The sequence below is a fragment of the Chamaea fasciata genome, unplaced genomic scaffold (assembly GCF_029207755.1).
Source record: "Chamaea fasciata isolate MVZ Bird 193981 ecotype frontalis unplaced genomic scaffold, bChaFas1.0.hap1 SCAF_9, whole genome shotgun sequence".
Taxonomy (NCBI): domain Eukaryota; kingdom Metazoa; phylum Chordata; class Aves; order Passeriformes; family Sylviidae; genus Chamaea; species Chamaea fasciata.
In genome coordinates this window covers 35,556,063-35,578,390 of record NW_027094094.1, presented here as the reverse complement: position 1 = coordinate 35,578,390, position 22,328 = coordinate 35,556,063, and the positions used below count along the sequence as shown (strand labels likewise).

The window sequence follows — 22,328 nt, the reverse complement described above, 5'->3', positions numbered from 1 at the left end:
CGCCTTCGAATCGCCCGCCGAGGAAGACGCGGTGACGGCGGACACCGGCCCGGGACCGCCCCGGAACTGCTCCCGGGGCCCGCCCCGCCGAGGGCCGGCCCCGGGGCCGGGCCTGCAGCGGCCGTGAGGTGTTTGGAGCTCGTTAGCTCGCGGGATCGAAGTAAAGGGTGTGATTCTTCCAGAACGTGCTTTTTATGTGGAGCGTTTTATCAAGTCACGCCTAATTCAGAGAACCTCCTGAGCTGGAAGGGGCTCACAAAGTTGCATCCAGTCCAGCTCCTGGCTCTGCACAGACACCCCAACAATCCCACTCCGTGCACCCCTGGCATTGGTGTCCAGACACTGCTGGAGCTCTGGCAGCCTTGGGGCCGTGCCCATTCCCTGGGGAGCCTGGGCAGTGCCCAGCACCCTCTGGGGGAAGAACCTTTCCCTGATACCCCACATAAACCCCTCCAGACACAGCTCCAGCCGTTCCCTGGGTCCTGTTCCTGTCTCAGGGAGCGGAAACCCGAGTTGCCTCTCGGGAGAGCAGCAGTCCCCGGTGAGCTCTGCCCTGAGACTCCTCCAGGCTGAATACGTCAAATGCCCTCACTCACTCCTGGTGTGGCCCTTCCAGATCCCAGCCCTTTCTGTCTCGGTACACTGAGGAATGTTTTTCGGCCCAGCTATGCTCAGGAGCTCCCAGGAACCATACGCTGCTCTAAGAGAAAGGTTTGTGACTCAGCTGGCACTTGTCCACCCTGTCCCTAGGTTATGGGACACCCATCTTAGTTTAAAACATGCTGGGAAATAACATGTGTGTCCAGCAAGAAGCGAGGATTGCATTTTCAGGGCTGCTCTTACATCTCTGCCGTACATTAATACTCATTGCCACTAGATGTTTTCAGTGCCAAGGCAGACCTTGAGCTGTGGGACCCCGGAGAGATTGGCACAGGCATCAGCTGTGCAATTCTCTTTCTGAGGGCACTGAAGTACAATGAAGTAAAGTGGTGGGTTGGAGTTCTGAGCTGGCTTAAAAGGCACCACTGTCATGGCTAACAGAACTAACAAACTCCTCTTGAGTATTTCTGGTTTTATGAATATTACTGGGACTACATGGATCCAATTCCAGTAGATGGAAGCAAGTTGAAGATTAACAAATATATGTATTGTGGAGTACTCGGTGGTGTTAAAAACGGGCAGGAGATAATGTTTCCTCCTTAACTGCTTTTATTTGAAAGGGTTTGGCTCACAGGGATGCTCTACGTCGCTGAGGAGGTGGTGCCAAATCGGTGCTGCAGAGACCGCTACAGATCCGAGAGTTTGCTCACCATACAGGAGCCCTCAAAAAAATCATTAGTTGAGTCTAGGGGTGTCTTTCTTTTGGCGTGTCTTTGAGGTCATGGCCAGATACCAGGATCAGTCAGCCAACACTTCAAGGTGTCCACAGTCCATTGCTGTTCTGTGGGGGGTTGAATTCTTTGTAGATTCGACTCGGCCGGGGACTGTTTGGGTCAGTTCTGTCCCAGTTTGCAGTGGGGCTCCATCATTTCCATAGGGGTGGCAACAGCAGCTTGATAGGCAGGCTGGGGCTGACAGGATGGAGGAAGATGGCTAGCAGGAAATAAAAAGATGGCTGGCGGGAAGCCAGCAGGGCAGCTGCAGCAGTCCAACTTGGGAGAATTGCTACGACATTCTAAGGGTTTCAAAAGGGATACAAACCTTACAACTCAAGGAAGAAAAAACTGGGGCTGGGATACATATAACGTGTAACAATTCATGGGCACAACTGGGATAAATATAGCATGTAACCACTAATGGGGTATAATTAGTAACTTTTCAACTTAAACGCTCAGCATGGGGTCTGTAGCCTAGGACGATGAGACAGGTAAGTGGGGTTTCTAAGGGGGGGGGGGGACAGGATTTGGGGTACGGAATGGAGATTTTACAGCTTTTATAAACGACATTTTAACCTTTAATGTTATGGAATCTCATAACATACAACTAATAACTTTCGTTACTCAGAGTTGTCTAATCTTAGTTTATTACAGGTGCTAATCTAGCACAGGAAAAATGTTGCATAGCTTGTCTTGCTGACCTGGTTTTGTTTCCTTGCAATAGAGTCCATGCCAGTGCATGATTTGTGTGAATGGGTGTCTGCCTTCAGGTTGGCAAATTACTAACACACACTCTGGGCTTTATCTTACAGTACTTGAAGGTATAAGGCTGCTGACACTAATTCTTGTTTACAAGGACAGACTTTTTTTGAGTCATTTGCTAAGGGGAAATTTGATGACTTGCAAATCTGTAGTGTGGGGTGCTGGTTGCCTGTGTGCTACTGTCACCAAAGTTCACTACTGAAAGAGCAGAAGTTTTCATTAAAATGTTGTGTTTTCATCTTGGGACAAGGTTGACATTGCAACTGGTAAACATTCTGACTTTTAGTAAAGCAAATGTACGTTTCAATTAGCCAGGAACCATAAGCTGCAAACATATTATTTTACCTTTCCTCCTTTGATTTAGTGCAGATGTGTTTTCAGAGACTGAAATTGTTTTTCCCAAGGTTATTACAGTGAAATTATTACATATTCCAGGAAAATGTGATGGCCTTTCCAAATATCTTCATCTCTCTCACTAGTAATGTGAGAAACTGCCTTTCTGATGGTGAGAGTTGAATTAGCCTGTGTTAGGAGCTGCTTGTCCTTTGCTTGCTTGGACAGCAGTAGGAAAAAAGAGAAGAAACTTACTCTGCACTGTGGATGCTGAATGCGAGAAGTCAGGCAGCAGCACAGTGTCTGTGGGAAACTACGTCACACAGATTTCTCATACTGGCCTGAGATACTGTGGCCTGAGAAATTGGAAGGAGGATTTTAAACAGTCCTTGCAGAAAGTAAAGCAATCCTTGCAGATGTTGTTTGTCTCCCTGTTGTTTACTTGCAAGAAATGATTGAGGGGTGTTGTTCCTAACTATCCAATGATGGTGATGTGTTGGTTTGCTGTCCAATGAAGTTTTACTCCATCGGAACTGTCTATAAAAAAGAGTTTCAAAGAGTGAAGATCACTCTCACTTGCTAATAAGCCTGAGAGTCTGTATGTTGTTTCTACCACCGTTCCTAACCAGAGCGACACTGCTCCACCTCTAGAAAAGCTTTTCTGTGCACTTGGTTTAGCCGAGAGTTTATTGTCTCCAAACTTAGAGCACCACACCTTAAAGAAAGTGGTGTGAATATTCACATCCTTCTGTACAGAAAAACTAGCTCTCTAATGCTGAAAGAGCAACATTTGGTGCAGCTGGGACCAGGCAAGTTATGAGCAGCTCCTTTGATTCTCCTAATTTTAAAGTTAGGGCAGATTATTATCCCCCAAATTCCACCAGGGAAACCTCAAACTGCTTAGCTAAATTAGATATAAGTCTCTGGCATGTGACTTGCATAGCAAAACCCAAAAATCAGGCATAAACTTTCCCCCTGTTTTCTCCTTAATAACATTTTTTTCTACCATTTGGATTACCTGGTGCTTAACAGAGGTTGCATTTGTGTTACAGCACTTCCCTCTCAGGCAATTGATAGGGTGTTTCTCTTTCTTCAGCTGCCGGTTTTCTCAAAATTTGTGGAAACTGTGCTTCTGAGACAAGATGCTCACTCTCTGTTAAATTAATTTTCTTAAATTTGTTGGCAGTTTTGCAGAAGAAATTACCCCATATGTGCTTATGAGTGATCTCATCAGCCTTATTTCCATTAAAAAGCAGGGTAAACTGATCTTGTGTTGACTTTTTTGTTCCACTACTTCTTCTCTCCCCCTAAAGAAGTAGGCAGAGAATCTGTCACCTTTCAGGTGTTTTTCTATTCTGAGGAGATGAAAATAGACATTTTTCCATGTCAGCAGCCTAGGAGGAATAGAGACTGCAGCCTCTTGGTACTATTATTTCTCCTTCTCCAAATACCAGTGGGTGAACAGTGGGTTACAAGTTCTAATGAAGACACCAAGGGAAACAATTCCACAGCCGGTTGCATTTTTTTCTTGTTTTGAGTAAAAGCAGCAGTCAAGCAATGAATATACTTTGCAGGTTTTCTCGTCTTTGCATAATATTTACATTTTTATACCCTGAGAAGCTGCTGCTGGGATTATTGGCTTCATGTGCTCAGGGCCATTGCTGGGGCAGCCCAAGGGAATTGTACAGTCACCAGAACCCTGGGATGGGATTGCAATTCCCTAAGTCAGTTTTGCCTACTAGGGGTTTTTATTTTTTTTAGTGTGAAACAGAGACCTGAATCTCTGCACTTCTTTTCCTCTATTACATGGCTGGTCCCTGAAACTTTGTGAGACTGAATTTGTCTCATGAAAATGAATCTAGACCCAGATAAAAGGCCATGGTCTTGCTTTCTATTTGTAGTGTTGTGCATCTCTCTCCACTTTGTATAAAAATAAGGAAAAGTCTTAATTGGCCCATTAACTAACAGGCTATTTAAAAACATGCACAAAAAGTGATGGTAAAATTTAGCAATATGAAAGATTTTTATAGATTGGTAAAATATGAAAATATGTTACTCCAGTTAAAAAAAAAAAATACTAATTGCACAATTTAAACACAAGAAATTTTGGTTCAAGCTCCACCTGAGCCCTGGAGCCAAGATATTTAGCTTCAGCAAATTCCATGAAATGTATTAAAACTGTTTTTAAAAGTTGAAGCCAAAATAGCTCTGATAGGGAATTCTGTAAATCCAAGCTCTTAATTTTTGTCCCAATGGCATGGACCACTTCAAAACTTTGGGCTTTTCAAAATGTCCCTGGGCAAAGGAAGAATAAAATCAGCTGCCCCTCCCCACTGATATTTCTCAGTAGCCCAGCCGAAACTCAGGTTTCTGATAAGGGTACAGCTGGGCCAGCTCTAGTTTTGGGTTTGAGAGGAGCTGGGCTAATTCCCTGAATCTCTTTGTGGCTTTAATGCCAACACATACTGAAGTTTTTCAGTATGTGAAACACTCAATCAAACATACTGGGCCTGTTTCAAAGAACACAATGTTTCCTGTACTTTCAGAGGGAAGACTTTTCTTGGTCAATATTTGTCTCTGGAGTCAGTGATACTTCTTTTTCCACCTCATCTAAAGTGAGTTACCCGCTATGAATCCAGGACAGAGCACTCAAACTTCCCGAGGTCACCATCACCACAGTGATCCCAGGAAGGAGCATTTTTGAAACAGCAGCCAAATGTGCTGCGGGGGCAGGAGCAGATTCATCCCCTCCCTCAGTGAGCCCAAGGCTCAGGCAATAATGGGCACAGCACTGTAGCCTCCATGAAAGAGCAGCTCCCTTTGCTCCCCCAGCCACCTCACACTCCCACTAAACCAACTGTGAACACACTTTGGCACTGGCAATCCTCTTCTTCTTTAAATAAAGCATTTGCTCCTGGCAAAGCAGGCAACATCTTGCACTATTTTATGGTGGTTGTGGGGGCACTGCAGCGAAACAGGGCAAGGAGCACATTCTCTTCCATTGCACTGATGCGCTGGGAGGGTCACAGGCACTTTGCAACAAAGTTCCCTTGCTATTTCTCTTGGTATAAAATGGTTTCAAGGCTGGAATTCCCTTCCTGAGTGCCTCTCCTTAAAGGTCCTGCAGGATTAGGCAGTAACCACTCAGGCTTCCTGCACAGTGGTTGTGTAAAAGGAGCCATATTCAAATATCTGCACAGTTCTAGTCACCAGAACACTCTCAGGAGACTTTTCCCAATCCCTCCCTCATCCCTGTTACCAGACACTGTTAGGAGACTCCCAAGACCTTTAACAAATTGGCACTTAGATTCCTCTCTCTAAAAGGAGAAACTCAATTAATCAAACGGCACACCTTTACTAGAGATGATAAATCATCTTGCTGTGTTTTATTTTTGCCACGCAAAATGCATATGACAGAATTTCTGTGCTGTGTCCACAGACTCCATTGTCATTGCCTTGCTGCCTTCGTGACATTTGTTTTCCTTGTTTTACTGTGTATGTCCTGCTGACCAATGGCAGCAAAGCAAGTATAACCAGAGAGAAAGTAAGTGGACACTGGTGTGAAAAAAATCACCTGCAGGGAACATTCACTGCCTCAAGTGATCCAGCAATGACACACAACGTTTATTACTGCATGGAGGTGATACTTTTCCTGTCAGTATTTGGTTGGCGTGTCTCTTGACACACTGCTCCTCCTAATGCATTTCACCACCGCTCCTCCTGATCTGATCAGGACGTAGAAAATTCTGCTCAGGCCGAGATAAAGAGCTACTCAAGCAAGAACTCTCCTAATGGAGTATTCTAGAGGAATTAGTACTTGTGTGTCCTGGCCACAACACCCATATTTCCACACCACCAAGCACTGCTGGAGAAATCCAAGGCAGGAAGTGAGTGAGGTGTCACCTCAGCAGACCCTTCCCTGCACAGAGATTCAGACACAACTTCTAAGGATGGGGGGGGGGGGGGGGGAACTCTGAGTAACTTGGACATAAGCAGAACCTGGAAAAAGAAAGATTTTACTCTGTCTAGGTAAGAAAATTTCCAGTGCTAAGGTCACAAGAAGGATGGCATAGTGAAACCATAGTTTAGGAAAAACCAGAGCCGGCCCTTGCATCCCCCACCCAATGCCTAGGGAGCACAGGAGGGAGCCCTCAGCCAGTCTGCCTCTCACTCAGCTGGCAGCCAGAGAGCCAAAAGCCTGGGACACAGGCAGGGACACAGGGCTGGGGACTGCCAGGGACACAGGGGTGGGGACAGGCTGCAGCAGGAGAACTGCACAGGCTTGGGGGCAGGTGGGGCTGTTGGTTCCAGGCACTGATGGGGCCGAGCAGAGCACGAGGCCTCTTCCAGACATCGGGAAACAGCCACACACCTGCCAGCCCTGTCCTTGGAGATGACACTGTCCCCTCCCTAGAGGCCACAGGCATGGCCCTCACCCAGGAACCTTCCGAGGATCCTTGTGTGTATATTCCCGGTTGCTGATTCGTCCTCCAGAAGGTCCTTCACAAATCCAGGAACAGTGCAGAATTCACTCTCCTCCAGCCCACAGCCGGCATCTCTTTGCCTGGAACATCACCTTGCTCCCGAGACATCAGGAGCACTTAAAAAAGCCTTTCGGAAATCGGCCTCGGGAACAGCTTCACCCCTGCGGTGATGACACCCTGAAAGGGACATGATGAGAGGTCACTGCTGGTCCCGGCCCTGCGGGACACCGAGGCTCGGGAAGGCGCTGCCAGCTCAGTCCCGTCCTGTCCCCGCTCCGCCGACGCTGCGGCAGCACCTGCGGGGACAAGCGCAGCCTCCGGGAGCTCTCCGGTGCCCGCATGCCCTGGGGCTGCCCCGCTGGCCCTCGGTGGCTGCCCGTTCTCGGAATGGGAATGCAGACGGGTAAACGGAATCCAAACCGGCAGCGCCAGCTCACGTTCCCCGTCCTTTCCCCGTTTTTAAGTGGATTAGACCAAGGGTGAACTCCCTTTAGTCACCATTTCAAAGCCTCGAATCAAGGGAGAAAGTGGGAGAGAGTCCCTCTCGATTTAGACCCCTAAATCACGAATAAGAATGCTCTCCCCTCAATTTAATACCGAATAAAAAGTGATTCAAGGGGGACTTTTCCTCAATTTAGCCTCCTAAAGCAAGGGAAAATGCCGTTTCCTCCTTAATTTCCCTCAAGACAGACCATCCTGGGGGCATTTGGACATCTTTTTCCTCTCTGAAGGCCCCTTCAGATGGAGGGTCCCCCTCGATGGAACTCTTATAATGGCACATTAAGATGATCGTCTCGAGGGAAGCCCTTTAAAACCAGAAACAGCGGTGTTTGCCCTCAATTTGAACCTTACGATGATGAAAATGGGGCGGCTTCCCTCAATTCAAACCCATGGAACAGCACCATAAAGGTATTCTCCTTCCATTTAAACCTGAAAATCATGGATTTCAGGTGATTCCCAGTCAACTGAAATAAACGGGTATAAAATGGTACTGCACCAGTAGTGGCCCCGTGTCACTAAAAGAGCTGCACCTGTTGGATCCGTCGTGGCGCGACATAGGCAGTGCTGGGCGTCCGTCGGCACTCGGTGTCTGTCTGTCTGTCTTCGCAACCTCGACGGATAAATTGAGTCCAAACCGGCAGCGACTTCCGCAGTGGCCCAGGGGCGTGGAGGCTGCAGTCCGCACTCTTAGAGATCAGGACCAACATCTTGGTCTTTTATTCTCACCATTTTCCGGGGCTTCTGCCGCGGCTCTTTGTCCTTTCCCACCGCGGGGAGCAGCCCCGCGTGCCTGTTTTCCTTCGTCTGGAGACAAACCCCCACTGCCCCCAGCCCCTCCCCAGGGTGTCAGGGCGAGTCGCCCCAGGAGCCGTGGGGCTGTGGCGGGGGCAGGAAGCTCCGGTCCCGCCGCCAGCTCACACCACACCGGGCCACCGGCAGCGGGCAGAGATGCTTTGACTTCCTGTCCCCTCCTCCGTGTCGCCAGCCCGGTGTCACCATCCCCGTGTCGCCAGCCTGTGCACGCACCCCCGGCTCTGCCGTCCCATGGAGGACGAGGACGGCTACGTGGTCTTAGACCGACGGGGCGAGCGGGGCTCTGCGGGGAGCTGCCCCTCCCAGCAGGGTGCAGGTACTGGGGGATCGTGTTCGCTGGGACCCCCCGATTGTTGGGAGGGAGGAGCTGGACGGGGACCGGTGCGGGCTGAAGCCACCCAGGAGTCGCCAAGAGCTGCCCAGGGTGGGGAAACTGAGGCACGGCTCGAGGGAACCGGCTCTGGGGGGCTTTTCTTGATGCTGTAGCTGTCTACTGTCCCAGCCCCCAGAGCCGTGACCCCAAAAGATGTAGCAGAGGGGCGTTTGGGTGTCACCCAACTGTGATAAATAAGAATGGTGATTAAGTTATAAGTTGTTGGTTATAGAGTTGTAATGTTTTGTTCAAGAGTTATAATGCTGTTTGGCAGTTTTGTCCACTCTGTATCCCCTACCCCAAAATCCCACTTAGCTTTTCCATCAAGTCAAGCTGTTGCTGCTCCCTGGCATCACTGCTCCCTGGCATCACCACTCTCCATTTCTGCTGCTGCTCTGCCTGCCTGCACCCAGCCTGTCCCATCGGCTTGTGCCCTGCTTGCTCCACTTCCTGTCGGATCCTCTTCCCACTTCCTGCTGACAACCGGCCTGTCAGTCAGGCTGCTGCTGCCACCCTTATGGTAATTAGAAGAGCCCAGCTGCATGATGGGACCATATCAACACCAAGAACCCCGAGCCAAAACGAGCCAGCTCAAAGTTTCAATCTGCCAAAGACAGCACTGGACTAAGCATACACAGGGGTATTTATGCCGAGGGTTTTCATAAGTTTTTGTATCTCGCCATAACTTACGAAGTACTTAAAGAGCAAGACACCCCTGGACTCCATGAGCTAAGCGAGTTCTTTGGAACCCCTGCGAGGCGAGAACTCCCACTCTGCAGCACCAGCAGCAAAGTGGATTGCACCTCCTTCTCAGCGGTGTGGACGAAAGGGAGCAGCAGCGGCGTAGGCCACCCCTCGAGACCCTGTTTATTAATAAAGGCATTTAAAGGAGGGAACTGTGTCTCCTGCCCATTTATAACACAACTCCTCCTGCTCCTATGCAGGGAGGGGTCTCACTGGGTTGCTTTGCCTCAGGAATTCCGGCCTTGGGCTCTGGGGGTTCGGGGAGGCGACGGGTGCTCCTGAGCCCGTTCTTTTTTCCATTTCCCTTCTGCAGCAGCAGATTCTGGCTTTCAAAGATCCCCGAAGGTCCCCGCAGCATCCCCCCGCTGTCCCCGCCGCCTCTTCGAGGCCCTGACGGCTGCCCTGGCGCTGGCCCTCCTGCTCTCCCGTGAGTTTGCGGGGTGGCAGAGGGCTCCGGGCATCCCTTCTCACCCCAGTCCCGATTTCTCTGACCGAGCTCGGTGTCCCTCTCTCCCAGTCTCCTGGTGGGTGGCACAGCGGTGGCAGCCCAAGGGGACCGCAGGTTACAGGAACGCCTCCCTGGGAATTGTCTATTCGGGCTGGGATGGCATCGTCAGGGAGCTGCAGAGGATCCTGTGCCCGCCCCGAGGTAATGCAGCCCCCGGGGGGCTCCTTAAAGCCTCTCCCCGATAAAGGGAGACCGGAGATTCCCTCCGGTCCCGCAGCGGTGCCTCAGCCCGCCGGGGTCCATCCCTGTGCCCGCAGAGAGCGAGGGATGCCGGCTCTGCGCCGTGGGCTGGATGCTGATCGGGACCAAGTGCTACTGGGTTTCCGACGGGATGAACCCTTGGAACAAGAGCCGGGAGGACTGCGGGAATTGGGAGTCCGCGCTGGTGGTGCCGTGGGATCAGGATGAGCTGGTGAAGGAAATGATAGCGCCGGGGATGTGGGATGGACCTGAGGCTGAACCCGGGGGGCTGGTGGTGCCAGAGGGGCTGAAGGCACCCATGGAAGGGTGAGGGGGTTCCCAGAATTCTGGGGTCAGCCCCCACGCTGTGTCCAAGCCCCCCTAGGTGCCTGTGGCAGAGTGCGGGGGACACGGGTGGGGCTCAGTTCCGGGATGAGGACAGAGCCTGTTTTGGGGTGACCGAAACAGCGTCATCAGTTCTCCTTTCCCGAGCCAGGAATTCCTAAATGAAAGCCTGCCGAAACCCACACGGCACTTCTGGATCGGCCTCTCGGTGCCTTTGGCAGGGACGGGCTGGATGTGGGAGAACGGCTCCGACCTCGACCAGGACCAGTGAGCGCGGGGGGGAGCTCTGGGAGGGCACCCCTTTGTCCCTGAGGGACCCCCGGGGGTGACACGGACTCCTTCTGCCCCTCGCAGGTTCCAGCTGGACCTCGGGAAGCGACCTGGAGCCTGTGGAGCGCTCAAGGGGAATGGGATCGTCCCTCAGAACTGCGACACGAGGCTGCAGTGGATCCGCCAGAAAGAATCTGCCGAGATCTGAGCTTCCATTGCACCCCAGAACCAGCGCTAATGCAGGAAAAATCCCAATTCCCGCAGATCCGGCAGCTCCCGCGGGGATGGGCAGAGCCGCAGCTGGTGAAAGTCTCTCCCAGGTGGGCGATGTAGGGGAGAAATTTATAAAAAAACCCGAATAAAACCTAAAAATAACTTGGGGAATTGCACTTTTGGGACGAACATCGGGAACAGGGAGGGAGAAATGTGGCATTCTAAGCAGTGTTTTGGTGGCAGGATGATCCGAGATTCAGCCAGACGGGGGAACCTGAGACTGATGGTGCACAGTGTCCCTGCCCATGTCCCCTGTGCTCTCCGGCGTGTCCCCCCCATGCGTCCCCGTGTCCCTCTCGTGTCCCCCGTGTCGGGGGAAGTCTAGAGACAGCCCCAAAAGTCCAAGGCCAGCCACCGTCGCCGGTCCTGGCAGCTTTTGTCTGGGAGCAATCCTCGGATATTTTCAGTTTTAGGAGGTGGAATCCCACGTTCGGCACCCGCAGCCTCTGAGCCCGTGCTGGCCTGTGCGGAGGACCAAAACGGCTCAAGGACAATGAAACAGCTATTAATTAGCTTAACCAACGGCTCCTAATTAGAGGGCAGGAGAAGTGAGGCCCCAGGGCTTCCCGCTGAGGTGGTGGCACTCCACGCACAGGGCTGAGAAAGCCGGGCCGTGAGCTCTGCAAAACCATATGTCTATTTTCAGATACATCTGGCATTTCATGGATCAACTCCCGAAGTTTTATGCCTCTTTCAGTGGCAATTTATTGGTTCTCATCTCTCAGCGATCAGGACGAATTTTTTTTTTTTTTTTTTTTTTTTAATACCATTTTAGGGGGCTGTGGCGGGGGCAGGAAGCTCCGGTCCCGCCGCCAGCTCACACCACACCGGGCCACCGGCAGCGGGCAGAGATGCTTTGGCTTCCTGTCCCCTCCTCCGTGTCGCCAGCCCAGTGTCACCATCCCCGTGTCGCCAGCCTATGCACGCACCCCCGGCTCTGCCGTCCCATGGAGGACGAGGACGGCTACGTGGTCTTAGACCGACGGGGCGAGCGGGGCTCTGCGGGGAGCTGCCCATCCCGGCAGGGTGCAGGCACTGGGGGGTCGCATCCCTTGCGACCCCCCGATCATGTGGGTGCGACCCAGAGACTGGGTGGGGGTCACAAAGGGTCCTGAAAGAGTCCAAGGGTGTCACTGTGGGGGTTGGGGGTCCCAGACGGATTTGGAGGGGAGGTCCCAGAGGTCACTGGGCAGATGGGGATATGGCTGGGGACCCTGCGGACAGGAAACGGGGAGTACAATCCAAGGGAACCGAGGGGTTTTATCGGTACCTCCACAGGAGTTAAAACAGGTCGGGAAGGTCACAACTGCACGTGGGAGTTGCTGCTCCCTGGATAGAGTGTGGGCCTTGGCATGTCTGGGAACCCATCTTGGGGTGATTCCCATCCACGCACTCGCCGAGGGGGAAGGAACACGGGGTGGGGCAGTGAACGCGGGAATCCAGGCACGGAAGGGGCGAGTCACCGGAGGCCTTGCCGCTGATAAACAAGGGGAGAGAAAGGGAAATGTCCTGCAGCCGACCCAGCAACGAGGGCAGAATCCCTCTCCTCAGGTGGACTCGCTTCATTAAACAATACTAACAACAACAACAACGACACCCCCTCTCCATCTGAAAGGCACCTCCCTTCATCCCAAAGTCACCCCCTTCAGGGCATGGCCCCCTTCCCTGAGCACTCCCAGACAGTCCCAGGGGGTCCTGGGGCTGTCTCTGGGCTGGTTCCATGGGGTCCTGGGTGTGGGTCCTGGGCAGTCCCCATGGGACCCATTCTTAGGACCCCTCAGGAAATTCCAGGACCCCCCTTGGACCTCTCAGGACCTCTGACACCCCTGGGACCTGCATGGTACTCCCCCTAGACCCCTCCGGGACATCCTGGAACTTTCCAGGACCCTCCCAGGAAGCCCAGGAACATCTAAGATTGCTCCCAGACAAAAAGAGCGACAGCTCTGGCTGGCCTTTGTCTCCCAGGGGTCACCTCAGGCTGCCCCCAAGGCATTTTGAGTGACACCCTTCCCATCCTCTGGAAAAGAGCCATCCTTCACAGACAGGCCCCCCTGGCTGAAAGTGGGAAGCAAGGCCGAGGAGGAAAGAGGGGTTTGTTCCATTCAGAAAGTAGTTAGAATTCCCCCTTCCATTTCTTTGTGCAGAGAGGAAAAAGCCCTCCTTTTTTTCTCAAACTCGACTGCTTTCAGACTCGACTTTTGCATCAGAACATGAACCCATTGGTCCTGCTGGATTGGTCTCCGTGGCAGTTTTTCTCTCATAAATATGTAACCTGTAGTATCAATTCACAGGGTAATGCCAACCCCCCACAGGATCTTGGAGCACTGCAAAACCATGAATCATTTGGATTTTTCTCTCTCCAGCTCCCCTCCAAGCTGTCCTTTAAAGGAGGCATGAGAGCTGTTTTAGCGTGGGCAATATTGGCCAGATGATGTTTGGCCTCTCCTGGGAGAGGCAACTCCCTTCTCTGGGAGAGCAGTCATTTTGGTAGTCTCAGCATTAATCCTGCCACCTGTGAGGAGAAGCCAAGCTACTCTGGTATTTTTAAAATTCATCTGAATAGTGGGGAAACCAGTTTTTACCTGTGCCATGTGATAGACCAAAGAAAAATGGAAATGGGTTCAGGGACAACCTACACCCATTTTCTCTTGTGCCACCATTGTCCCCTTACTCAAATGGCTCCTCTCCCTCCCTGGTGTGGCTTTGCCTCTCCACCCAGATATTCATAGCAAGATATTCCCTTCTACCTGTGCTTTTAGCTGTATTAAACAAACAGAGCTCTTTCTTTACTGGCGTGTTATAGGAAGGTGTGCTTGAAGATTAGCAAAGCTCACAGTGTTGCATCTGAAGAGTCTCTTTTCTGATGGGCTGAAGGAACAAACAAGATTTCCTCTCACTCCCTTGAGAGCGAGATGTTACTGAGGATACATAAATGTGGGTCTTAAGGCTTTTTTTCCAAAGAGCAACATTTTTCTTGAAGGCTGGTTTCGCTGGTGTTTGCAGAGGTTTTTATAGTGGGAAAATGCAGCTCCTTTGGGGTTCTCTTGACTAGGTGCTTTCTGTCTTGGCAAGCATGCGGGAAGAAGACCTACTCTGTGGGACTGGTATTGGGTTACTAACAGACCTGTCTGTTCCTTTTTCTGCTAAAAAGAGCATCTGATGTCTAGGCATGGTTCTAAAAACCATCCCACGAGGGCAGTTTGCTTGAGATAAAAGCACTTTCCTGCGCCAGGTGTCATCTTCTGTGAGGAGACAGCTCGGATGGCATGGTGACAGCAGACACACAGTCACCGCCTGTCACGCAGCAAACTACAAATGCCAGGAGCTGATGTTGGTATATCTGCTTCAAAAGAGTGTAGAGACAAAAATCGAGGGAGGTTAGGAGCAAAAGTTTAAAATGCTGTCCCAGAATTAGTCTAAAAGACTGCACAGATTTATAAATTCTAAAGCTAATGTTCTGTAGAGATTGATCAGAAATGGCTTAACGTGGGCATTTGCTTCTGCTGCCATCTCCCAGGAGAGGGGCAGTTTGTCCAGGCAGCGCATCCTGCAGGTGGCAGAGACAGCACTCCATCGCACAGTGCGCTGCAGTTGCTCCAGGTGTTAATTTTTGGGAAATGACCAAATGCTGCTGTGGTATCGCTTGAGTTCACACTTACTGGCAACCAGAGCACCCACCTGTGTGTTTGCCCTCAAAATGCAGCCCCAGCTGAAGCTCTGCTGTCACTGCACCGGGAACTGCTGATGTGAAAAGTTTTCTCTTCCTTTCGCTGCTGCCCATCGCTGCCTTTCCCTCCCTGCGACTATTCTACAACATAAATTTTTGCTTCAAAATGTTCCTTTGCATAACCCAGATGCCTTGGGCTGTTTGTCAGGTTTGCCCTGAATGTCTAAAACCCACTCTACTTGTACAAGGCTGGTCCCAAACAATATTCTGCTTACTGTATTTGTTTCGTGAGGTTGAAATTAACGCCAGGGGACACAGAGACCTTTAACCTCTTAAAACTCTCCTGAATACCTGGGCAGTTTGGCTGTTGGCACTGTTCCCACAGTTAAGTTTTATGGAATAGCCTCAGGAGTCAGCTGCCCTCAAATCCTTTTCCTGCCAATAAACTGGTTTTGGGATCCTTGTGGTGTAAGTGGTTTTCAGCTCCAGGTGTGGCCAGTGAAGGTGATGAGGGGTCCCACCTGACCCACCCAAAATAGAGTAGGTTTTAATCCATGGATTAGCAAAATGAGCAGACCGGATAATGCTATAATGGCCAGTAGTTCCTGCCTTATATTTTGCACGTAACAAAACCTCTCCTCAGAAGGTATCACAGAATGATTTGGGTTAGAATGGACTTTAAGGATTGTCTTCTCCCCACTGCCTGCCATGAACAGGGACACCTTCCACTTATCCCAGGTTGCTCCAAGCCACATCCAACCTGGCCTCAGACACTTCCAGGGATCCAGGGGCAGCCACAGCTTCTCTGGGCACCCTGTGCCAGGGGCTTCCCCACCCTCACAGGGAACAACTTCTTCCTAATATCCAATCTAACCCTGTGCTCTGTCAGTGTGAAGCCATTCCCCCTTGTCCCAAGTCCCTCTCCAGCTCGCCTGGAGCCCGTTTAGGCCTTGGCAGGGGCTCTGAGGTCTCATCTCCCCAGGGCCTTCTCCTCTCCCGGTGCACATCCTGAGCTCTCCCAGGCTGGATCCAAAGCAGAGGGCCTCCAGCCCCAGGTAATTCATAACCAGGGCGGGATTACAAACTCGTTGTTATTGTTTGTTTGTGGGGTTTTTTTTGTTTGTTTTTTTTTTTTTTTTGTGGGGTATTTTTTTGTTTTTTTCACAAAAACCACCTCTGTCTTTAAGGTTTTACCGCCTCCTTCCAGACGAGGGCGCTGCTGTCCCGTCGCCGCCCCACCCTGATGGGGCGTGGCCTCCCCGCGCTGGGGGCGGGGCCAGTGGGGACGGGCGGGCTCGGGGCGGGGCGCGGCCGCGCCGGGACCCCGCGGGGAGCGGGAGAAGGAGGAGGAGGAGGGAATAAAGGAAGGGAGGAAGGAACGAAAGGGCTGGCGGCGGCAGGAGCGATGGTGAGCCGGGAGTGCGTGGCCGGTGTGGGGCGGTGAGAGCGGTGTCCCGGCGCGGCCTGTGAGGCAGCGAGGCCCGGGCCTCGTCCGGCGAGAGCCGGGTGCGGGCTGAGGGGTCTCGGGCGGGCCGCAGGGGATGCCCGGCCGAGCTCGGCCCTGGCGGGGTGTGAGGGTGGGTGGTCAGGCCCTTTCTTCGGCCCCCACCCGAGGCCCGTACCCTTCCTCTGAACGTAAATGCGTCCTCTTATTCGTACGCTGCTTTCCTTATTCTCCACAATTACCTGGTTTCGGGGCAGAGAGGATTAGAAACGGTCTTTTCGCCTGTCTCTGGGTAATTTCTTGGGTGGGGCAGAATGACGTTTTCCTCAGGATTTTGGGGAAGGTGCTAAGATTTTGGGATGTGGCTAAAAGAAATCGTGTTTTCTGATTGATTGTTATTTTTTAGGGACACTCTTTGCTAATTGGCTATTATTTTTTAGCTAGAAGCAAACTTCAGGATTGCTTGGAATATAGCTGGCCCTAGCCCACGTTGGTGCGGCATGAATTTTGCAATTCCTCAAACCTGGAAGGGATACTACGTTTTTGGTTGTTTGGTTGGGTTTTTTCCCCCCTGTCAGCGAGGGAAATTGAAGTCACAGCTGCTGGGAGATAAATGAAACAGCATTATCTTTGTCCCACTCCTTTGTCCCGCTTGGTTACTCTATTCCCAAGTGCTGCTGCTTCCTCCTGCTTTGGCGTGGAGCTGTGTGCAGCCATGGGTAGCCTGGGACAGCACCAAGAGCCTGCCCAGCTTGTGTTGCTGTTGCTTTCAGCAGCCAAAATGTGACACTGGCTAAATGCTTTGCTTGTTGTGCAGGGGGCGGTCTAGACTGGCCTGGGGTTGCTGGGGCCGTGCTGTGTGGTCAGGCTGTTCCTCACCTCAGTCCCTTCTGTGCCAAAGCTTTGCAGAGAAAATTGCTGCTTATTGCACCTGAAAGACCTGCTCAGGTCTGCTCTTTTATTCACTAGATTAGACATCGCTATTGCACAGGACTCCTGGCTTCTGGGAAGCTTAGGAAGTTGGATTTGTACTCTGAGAATGAGGCTTCCTCTGGAGAAACACTGATGCACAATGTTTTTCCTAAACTGGTTTCACTCTGCCATCCTTCCTGTAACCTTAGCAAAAGGCAGTGTGAAGCACTGGAAATTTTCTTACCTAGACAGAGTGAAATCTTTATTTTTCCATGTTCTGCTCATGTCCAGCCTACTCAGAGTTCCCCCTCCTCTCTTCCTACCCTTAGAAGTTGTGTCTGAATCGCTGGGCAGGGGAGGGTCTGGTCAGGTGACGCCTCACTCACTTCCTGCCTTGGGTTTCTCCAGCAGTACTTGGTGGTGTGGAGATAAACCTAATCACAGCATTTATTGTGGTGTGGCAGCAGTCACAGCCTTACTGTGACTCTAAGGGATTCAGTAGAGGCCCTTTCTGAGTAAGGATTTTGTGGTTCTGCTTGTCTCTTTTTCCAAATACACAACTTTGCCAATAAAAAGATGCCTCCATCTCATCTCCTCCTGCACCAGCTGCTTCCACCACGGAACTGCTGAGAAGACTTGGAGGTGCTGGTGGGTGACGGCTGGCCCTGCCCTGGGCTGAGCCCCCAGCGTGGGCAGCAAGAGCGGGGGGTATTCTTCCCCTGCTCAGCTGAGACCCCACCTGCAGAGCTGCCCCCAGTCCGGGGGGGGGAGACAGGAAGGACGTGGAGCTGTTGGAGTGAGTCTGGAGGAGGCAACAGGATCATTAAAGGGATGGAGCAGCTCTGCTCTGAGGAAAGGCTGGGAGAGATGGGGTTGTTCAGTCTGGAGAAGAGAGGCTTTGGGGAGACCTGATTGTGGCCTCCAGTGTCCGAAGGGGCTGACAAGATAGGTGGAGAGAGACTATTTACAAGAGACAAGGGGGAATGGCTCCACACTGACAGAGTGTTAGGTTCAGATTAGATATTAGGAGGAAATAATTTCTCCCTGTGAGGGTGGTGAGACCCTGGCACAGGGTGCTTAGAGAAGCTGTGGCTGCCCCTGGATCCCTGGAAGTGTCCCAGGCCAGGTTGGAGGGGCTGGGAACCATCTGGTCTCGTGGAAGGTGTCTCTGCCCATGGCAGGGGGATGGAATGAGATGATCTTCAAAGTCTCTTCCAAACCAAATGAGCCTGTGGTTCTGTGGCTCCTATTCTTTGCATCAGGCAGTGAAAGACATTCCCTTTTGAGTACTTGCAGGCCTAGTGTATGCTTTGGACCTGCCCTTAGAGCATAAACTGAGATTTAGGATTCTACCAACTGATGTAGCAGCAGGTGTTCTGGTCTATTTGCTGTGGTGATTGTGATACGGTTTTCTGTATTAGGAAATATTTGTATTTCCTTGAAATTTGCATGTAAAAGTCACTCAGAATCTTTTGTGTTCTAAGGTTTCCTTTGCCTCTCTTTGCTCATCAAAGATTTATCCATGCCATATCAGGAAGGGCATGTGACTAGATATTCCAGAGGTCGAAGGGTTCTCCATGTTGGTGTTGATAAGATAATTTTTGAGGATTCTGCCCTGGTTGGACTTGGCCGAGAGCAGTGCCCTTCACATATAATAGCAGCATTCAGTTTGTGCTGATACTGGGGGCTTTGTCCGAGGCTTGCATAATCTTGCTGGGAAGCTGTGCCAGGGCTGGGTGCTGCCTTTGTTCATGGATGCCTGCTCCCAGAACAATTGCCATGCCGGGGTCTGCTTCCAGACAGCTCCTGCCAAGGATTTGTGTCTTAATGCTGCGGGTGCCTCTTGGTGGCACCCAGGTGCTCACAAAATATTTCAAAGAAATACCCAGTTTATTCTCTGGAAGGCATGCAGGGATCTGGGGCTGAGAGGAGGCCAAGTGGAGGAATGAAATAGATCCGGATGAACCCCAGCACTCGGGGAACTGGGCACTTCTTTTACCCTAATTATTATGGGTGTCAGCAGAGGACATTTCCTTGTACATTCCTGGAGCTGGTAACCCACAGATATCCTTGATGAGCTCACATGCAGCATCCATTGGGTGGATCCTGTCTCTTGTGACAGGTCTGTACTGCCTGGAGTGTGCCTAGATGTTTGCAGAAACTTTTATAAATTGTTTTGCCTAAGTGAGCAAAGTGAACATGACGCCCTGTGTGTCTTTTGGGTTAAATGAAATTTGAGCTTGATTTTTGGAGTCCTTTGGGCTCCTGTAAAATCGCATAGGTTTTGAGCCTCCAATCAGTCTTTTCCCATTTTGTTTTCGTAGTTCTACATTCCATCTCCTCAGTGGAAGCTGGAATGCTGATGTTCTTACTCTGACTTGCTGCCCTGTTTGTTTTTATGCTGAAGCTATAATTAGCCATTGTTTAGCCACTCCTCTCGAGCTCTCAGGGCTCGTGGTACAGTATGTATACGTTCATTTTGCAGACATTATAAATGGCAAACAACCCCCCGCCCAAACTCTTGTCACTCTGGAAAAAGTTTCAGTGTGGCGGTGGTGGAAATAAATGCAATGCAGGTGAAACTGGTGGTATTGGGGAGCTGTGGTGAGATGAGTGTGGCCCGAATGTGTTTTTAATTTCACTTACTTCAGCCCACACATCCAAAAGTTCGTGATTTTTGATTTCTGAGAGATCACGCATCTAGTGTTGCTCTGTCTGCCCACATCCTTTGGTCAGGCTGGGCAGCACGTGGCCCAAACCTCCAGCCGTAATTAGGAGCTGACTAACAAATATTCCCTGCCTGGTGCTTATGCAAAGATATTTGTCAGGCTGGCATTGGCAGGGAGGGACGGAGGAGCAGAGTCATTACTGGGGCGAGAATCAAAACACCGCAGGCGCAGGCAGCAACGAGCGCTCTTTGAGGAGGCTGGGGTGGTGTTGCTCAATCCCATTCCCGGCTCTCCGGTAGGAAGTCGCCAGGTTGGTGGCTGTGAGTCCGGCGCTTCCCTGCGGCCAGGCTGGTTACTCCGGTCAAATCTGCCTTTTGCGGCCAGAGCCACGTGCAAGGCAACGAGGTGTCAGTGAAGGCATGGCTAATTGAAGCCTTCCTTCTGCATAGGAGCAGAATAAATAAACAAAGCTGCCGTGTCCTTGCTGGCTTTGTGCAGTTGGTTTTCAGTCAGGAAGCTTCTCCTCGGAAAAACTCGTCGTGTTGGAGCAGAGGCCTCAATTACAGTGGCAGTACCGGCATTCTGCCTGCTCCCGCAGTCGGAGCTGGCCTGACTCGCGCTGTTGGAGCCATCTCCCTCGGCCTTGATTTACTGTGTGCTGAGCTGTGTGACAGCCACCTCCTGCCTCAGCTCTGGGGACATCAGGGAAGCTGATGGCAGATATACGTTCAGGCTAGGGTGCGGGGAAGTGGTCAGAGGGTCCCTAGTTTGGGAATATGTGTGCATTCAGGTGAAAGCTGAGTATGTGGTGTAAACTGACAGTATGTTTAGATTGGATTTCAGGAAGAAATTCTTCCCTGAGAGGGTGGAGAGGCCCTGGCATGGGTTGCCCAGAGCAGCTGTGGCTGCCCCTGGATCCCTGGAAGTGTCCAAGGCCAGGTTGGGTGGGGCTTGGAACAACCTGGGATAGTGGAAGGTGTCCCTGCCCATGGCAGGGGTTGGAACAAGATGGTCTTAAAGGTTTCTCCCAAGCCTTTCTGTGATTCTTTGGTCTTAGCACTTCCTCCTCATACAGTCAGCCTCATGGTATTGCATAACATAAACTTGCCTTTAAAAGCTACTTTTATTCTGTGGCCCCATTTTAGACACACTTTAAAGGTTATTTTGGAGGAAGGAAGGTTCAGCTGGTAACAAAAGTCTGAGGTTCTCCAGTTTATTGCCTTTCTGTTTCTCTCTCTTTTTTTTTTTTTTTTCATCCTAAAACTCGCAGCCGAGGAAATGCTGTTCTGGCGGAAATGGCAAAATGCAATGCTCTCATTAGCTTTGGTATTCCTGCCCCCTCCCTCTTCTGTCATCTGGGGCCAAAGAGCATTACTGCAGTTAATTTGTGCTCTTTTGTAGTGGCGTTAAATGCTATCCCTGGAACCAGCTCAGCTAGCTAATGGCTTTTAGAAATAAAGTACTGAGGATGTATTCTTACTCTGTGCAGCTAAAAATTCAGTATGTAAACTGCTTAGGTAGCTGAGTGCATTAATATCAGTACAAATGAGCACTGCAAGTCCTAATGATAGCAATTAGTATTTTATCTGATACCTGGGTCTGTCTTACTGCTCTGAGAATTAAAAACAAATCCTCCAGTGGATTTTTTTTCTCCCTGCTCTTTACTATGCTCATAAGGCAGGTTTTTAAACTGCTTCTGAAATAATCCTGTGGCTTGTGAAGCTTTTGTGTGGGGAAGGTTCTCTTACAGAAATAAAAACAGCTTATCTACTCTCTTCTAATGGGAAGGGAAACCTTTATTTTTTGATGCCTTCACAGTTAAGCAGGTTATTGTCTTACATGAAATTCTGTCCTGTAGACGGGTTTAAAATCAGGTCAGCCTGTTGTCCTTAGCCCAGCTAGGGAAGCAGGAAGTTTTTTACTCCGAGCAGCACCTCCAGGACTGCAGGGCAAGGGATTCCGATGGCTGAGCTACACAGAGGCTGTTTATTCCCCCTGCCCGCTCCCTGTAAAATGAGGAAGCGGTATGGGACTGCAGTCATAGAGAATCTCAGAATGGTTTGTGTTGGAAGGGAGCTCAAAGTCCGGTGCCACCCTCTGCCATGGGCAGGGGCGCCTTCTGCTCAGCCAGGGTGCTCCAAGCCCTGTCCAGCCTGGGCTTGGACACTTCCAGGGATCTGGGGGCAGCCACAGCTTCTCTGGGCCTCACCAGCCCACAGGGAAGGATTCCTTCCTGACATTCCATCCAGCACTGCCCTCTGTCACTGTGAAGCCACACGCCCTTGTCCTGTCACTCTGCTCATGTAAAAAGTTCCCCTCTCTCTCCTTTATAAGTTCCCTTTTAACCCAGCGTGTTCCTGGGTATAACGAAAACATTCGAGTGCAACCTTCTAAATGCCCTCTGGTTTCTGTGGGATTAAGTGAATAATTCAGAAAGTAAAGGTCTGTCATGTCTTGCTGGATACTTCCAGGGAAAGGAGCATCTGGGAAAGACTCAGTGCATGGTTAGCCAGGGAGGTGAGAAATTGTAATTCACTGCTAACGCATCTTCCGTGGCAATTTCCACTGGGTTTTTTAATCCCAGTTTTTAATATCCTCCTAAATGGATCAGCCTCATCCTTCAAACTCATCTAAGTATGAAATCAGTGAAGAAGGAAAGTGAGAAATACAGAGG

At 50.9% G+C, this 22,328-nt stretch overlaps 2 protein-coding genes across 2 annotated transcripts in view; both read left to right on the top strand.

Annotated features, from left to right (window-relative positions):
* Positions 1 to 9,288: 9,288 nt before the first annotated feature.
* Positions 9,289 to 11,043, top strand: LOC136294287 (natural killer cells antigen CD94-like). Its single transcript, XM_066191924.1, has 6 exons — positions 9,289 to 9,313; positions 9,700 to 9,813; positions 9,904 to 10,035; positions 10,152 to 10,306; positions 10,571 to 10,686; positions 10,774 to 11,043. Exons 1-6 carry the CDS (start codon positions 9,289 to 9,291, stop codon positions 10,895 to 10,897), a joined length of 666 nt encoding a protein of 221 aa, XP_066048021.1. The 3' UTR covers positions 10,898 to 11,043.
* Positions 11,044 to 15,944: 4,901 nt separating this feature from the next.
* The window catches only part of SGPL1 (sphingosine-1-phosphate lyase 1), a 29,902-nt gene continuing 23,518 nt past the window's right edge, over positions 15,945 to 22,328 (top strand). Inside the window, exon 1 of the mRNA XM_066191907.1 lies at positions 15,945 to 16,037. Within this exon, the coding sequence (XP_066048004.1) occupies positions 16,035 to 16,037 (3 nt within the window). The 5' untranslated portion in view covers positions 15,945 to 16,034. The remainder of the gene's footprint in view (positions 16,038 to 22,328) is intronic.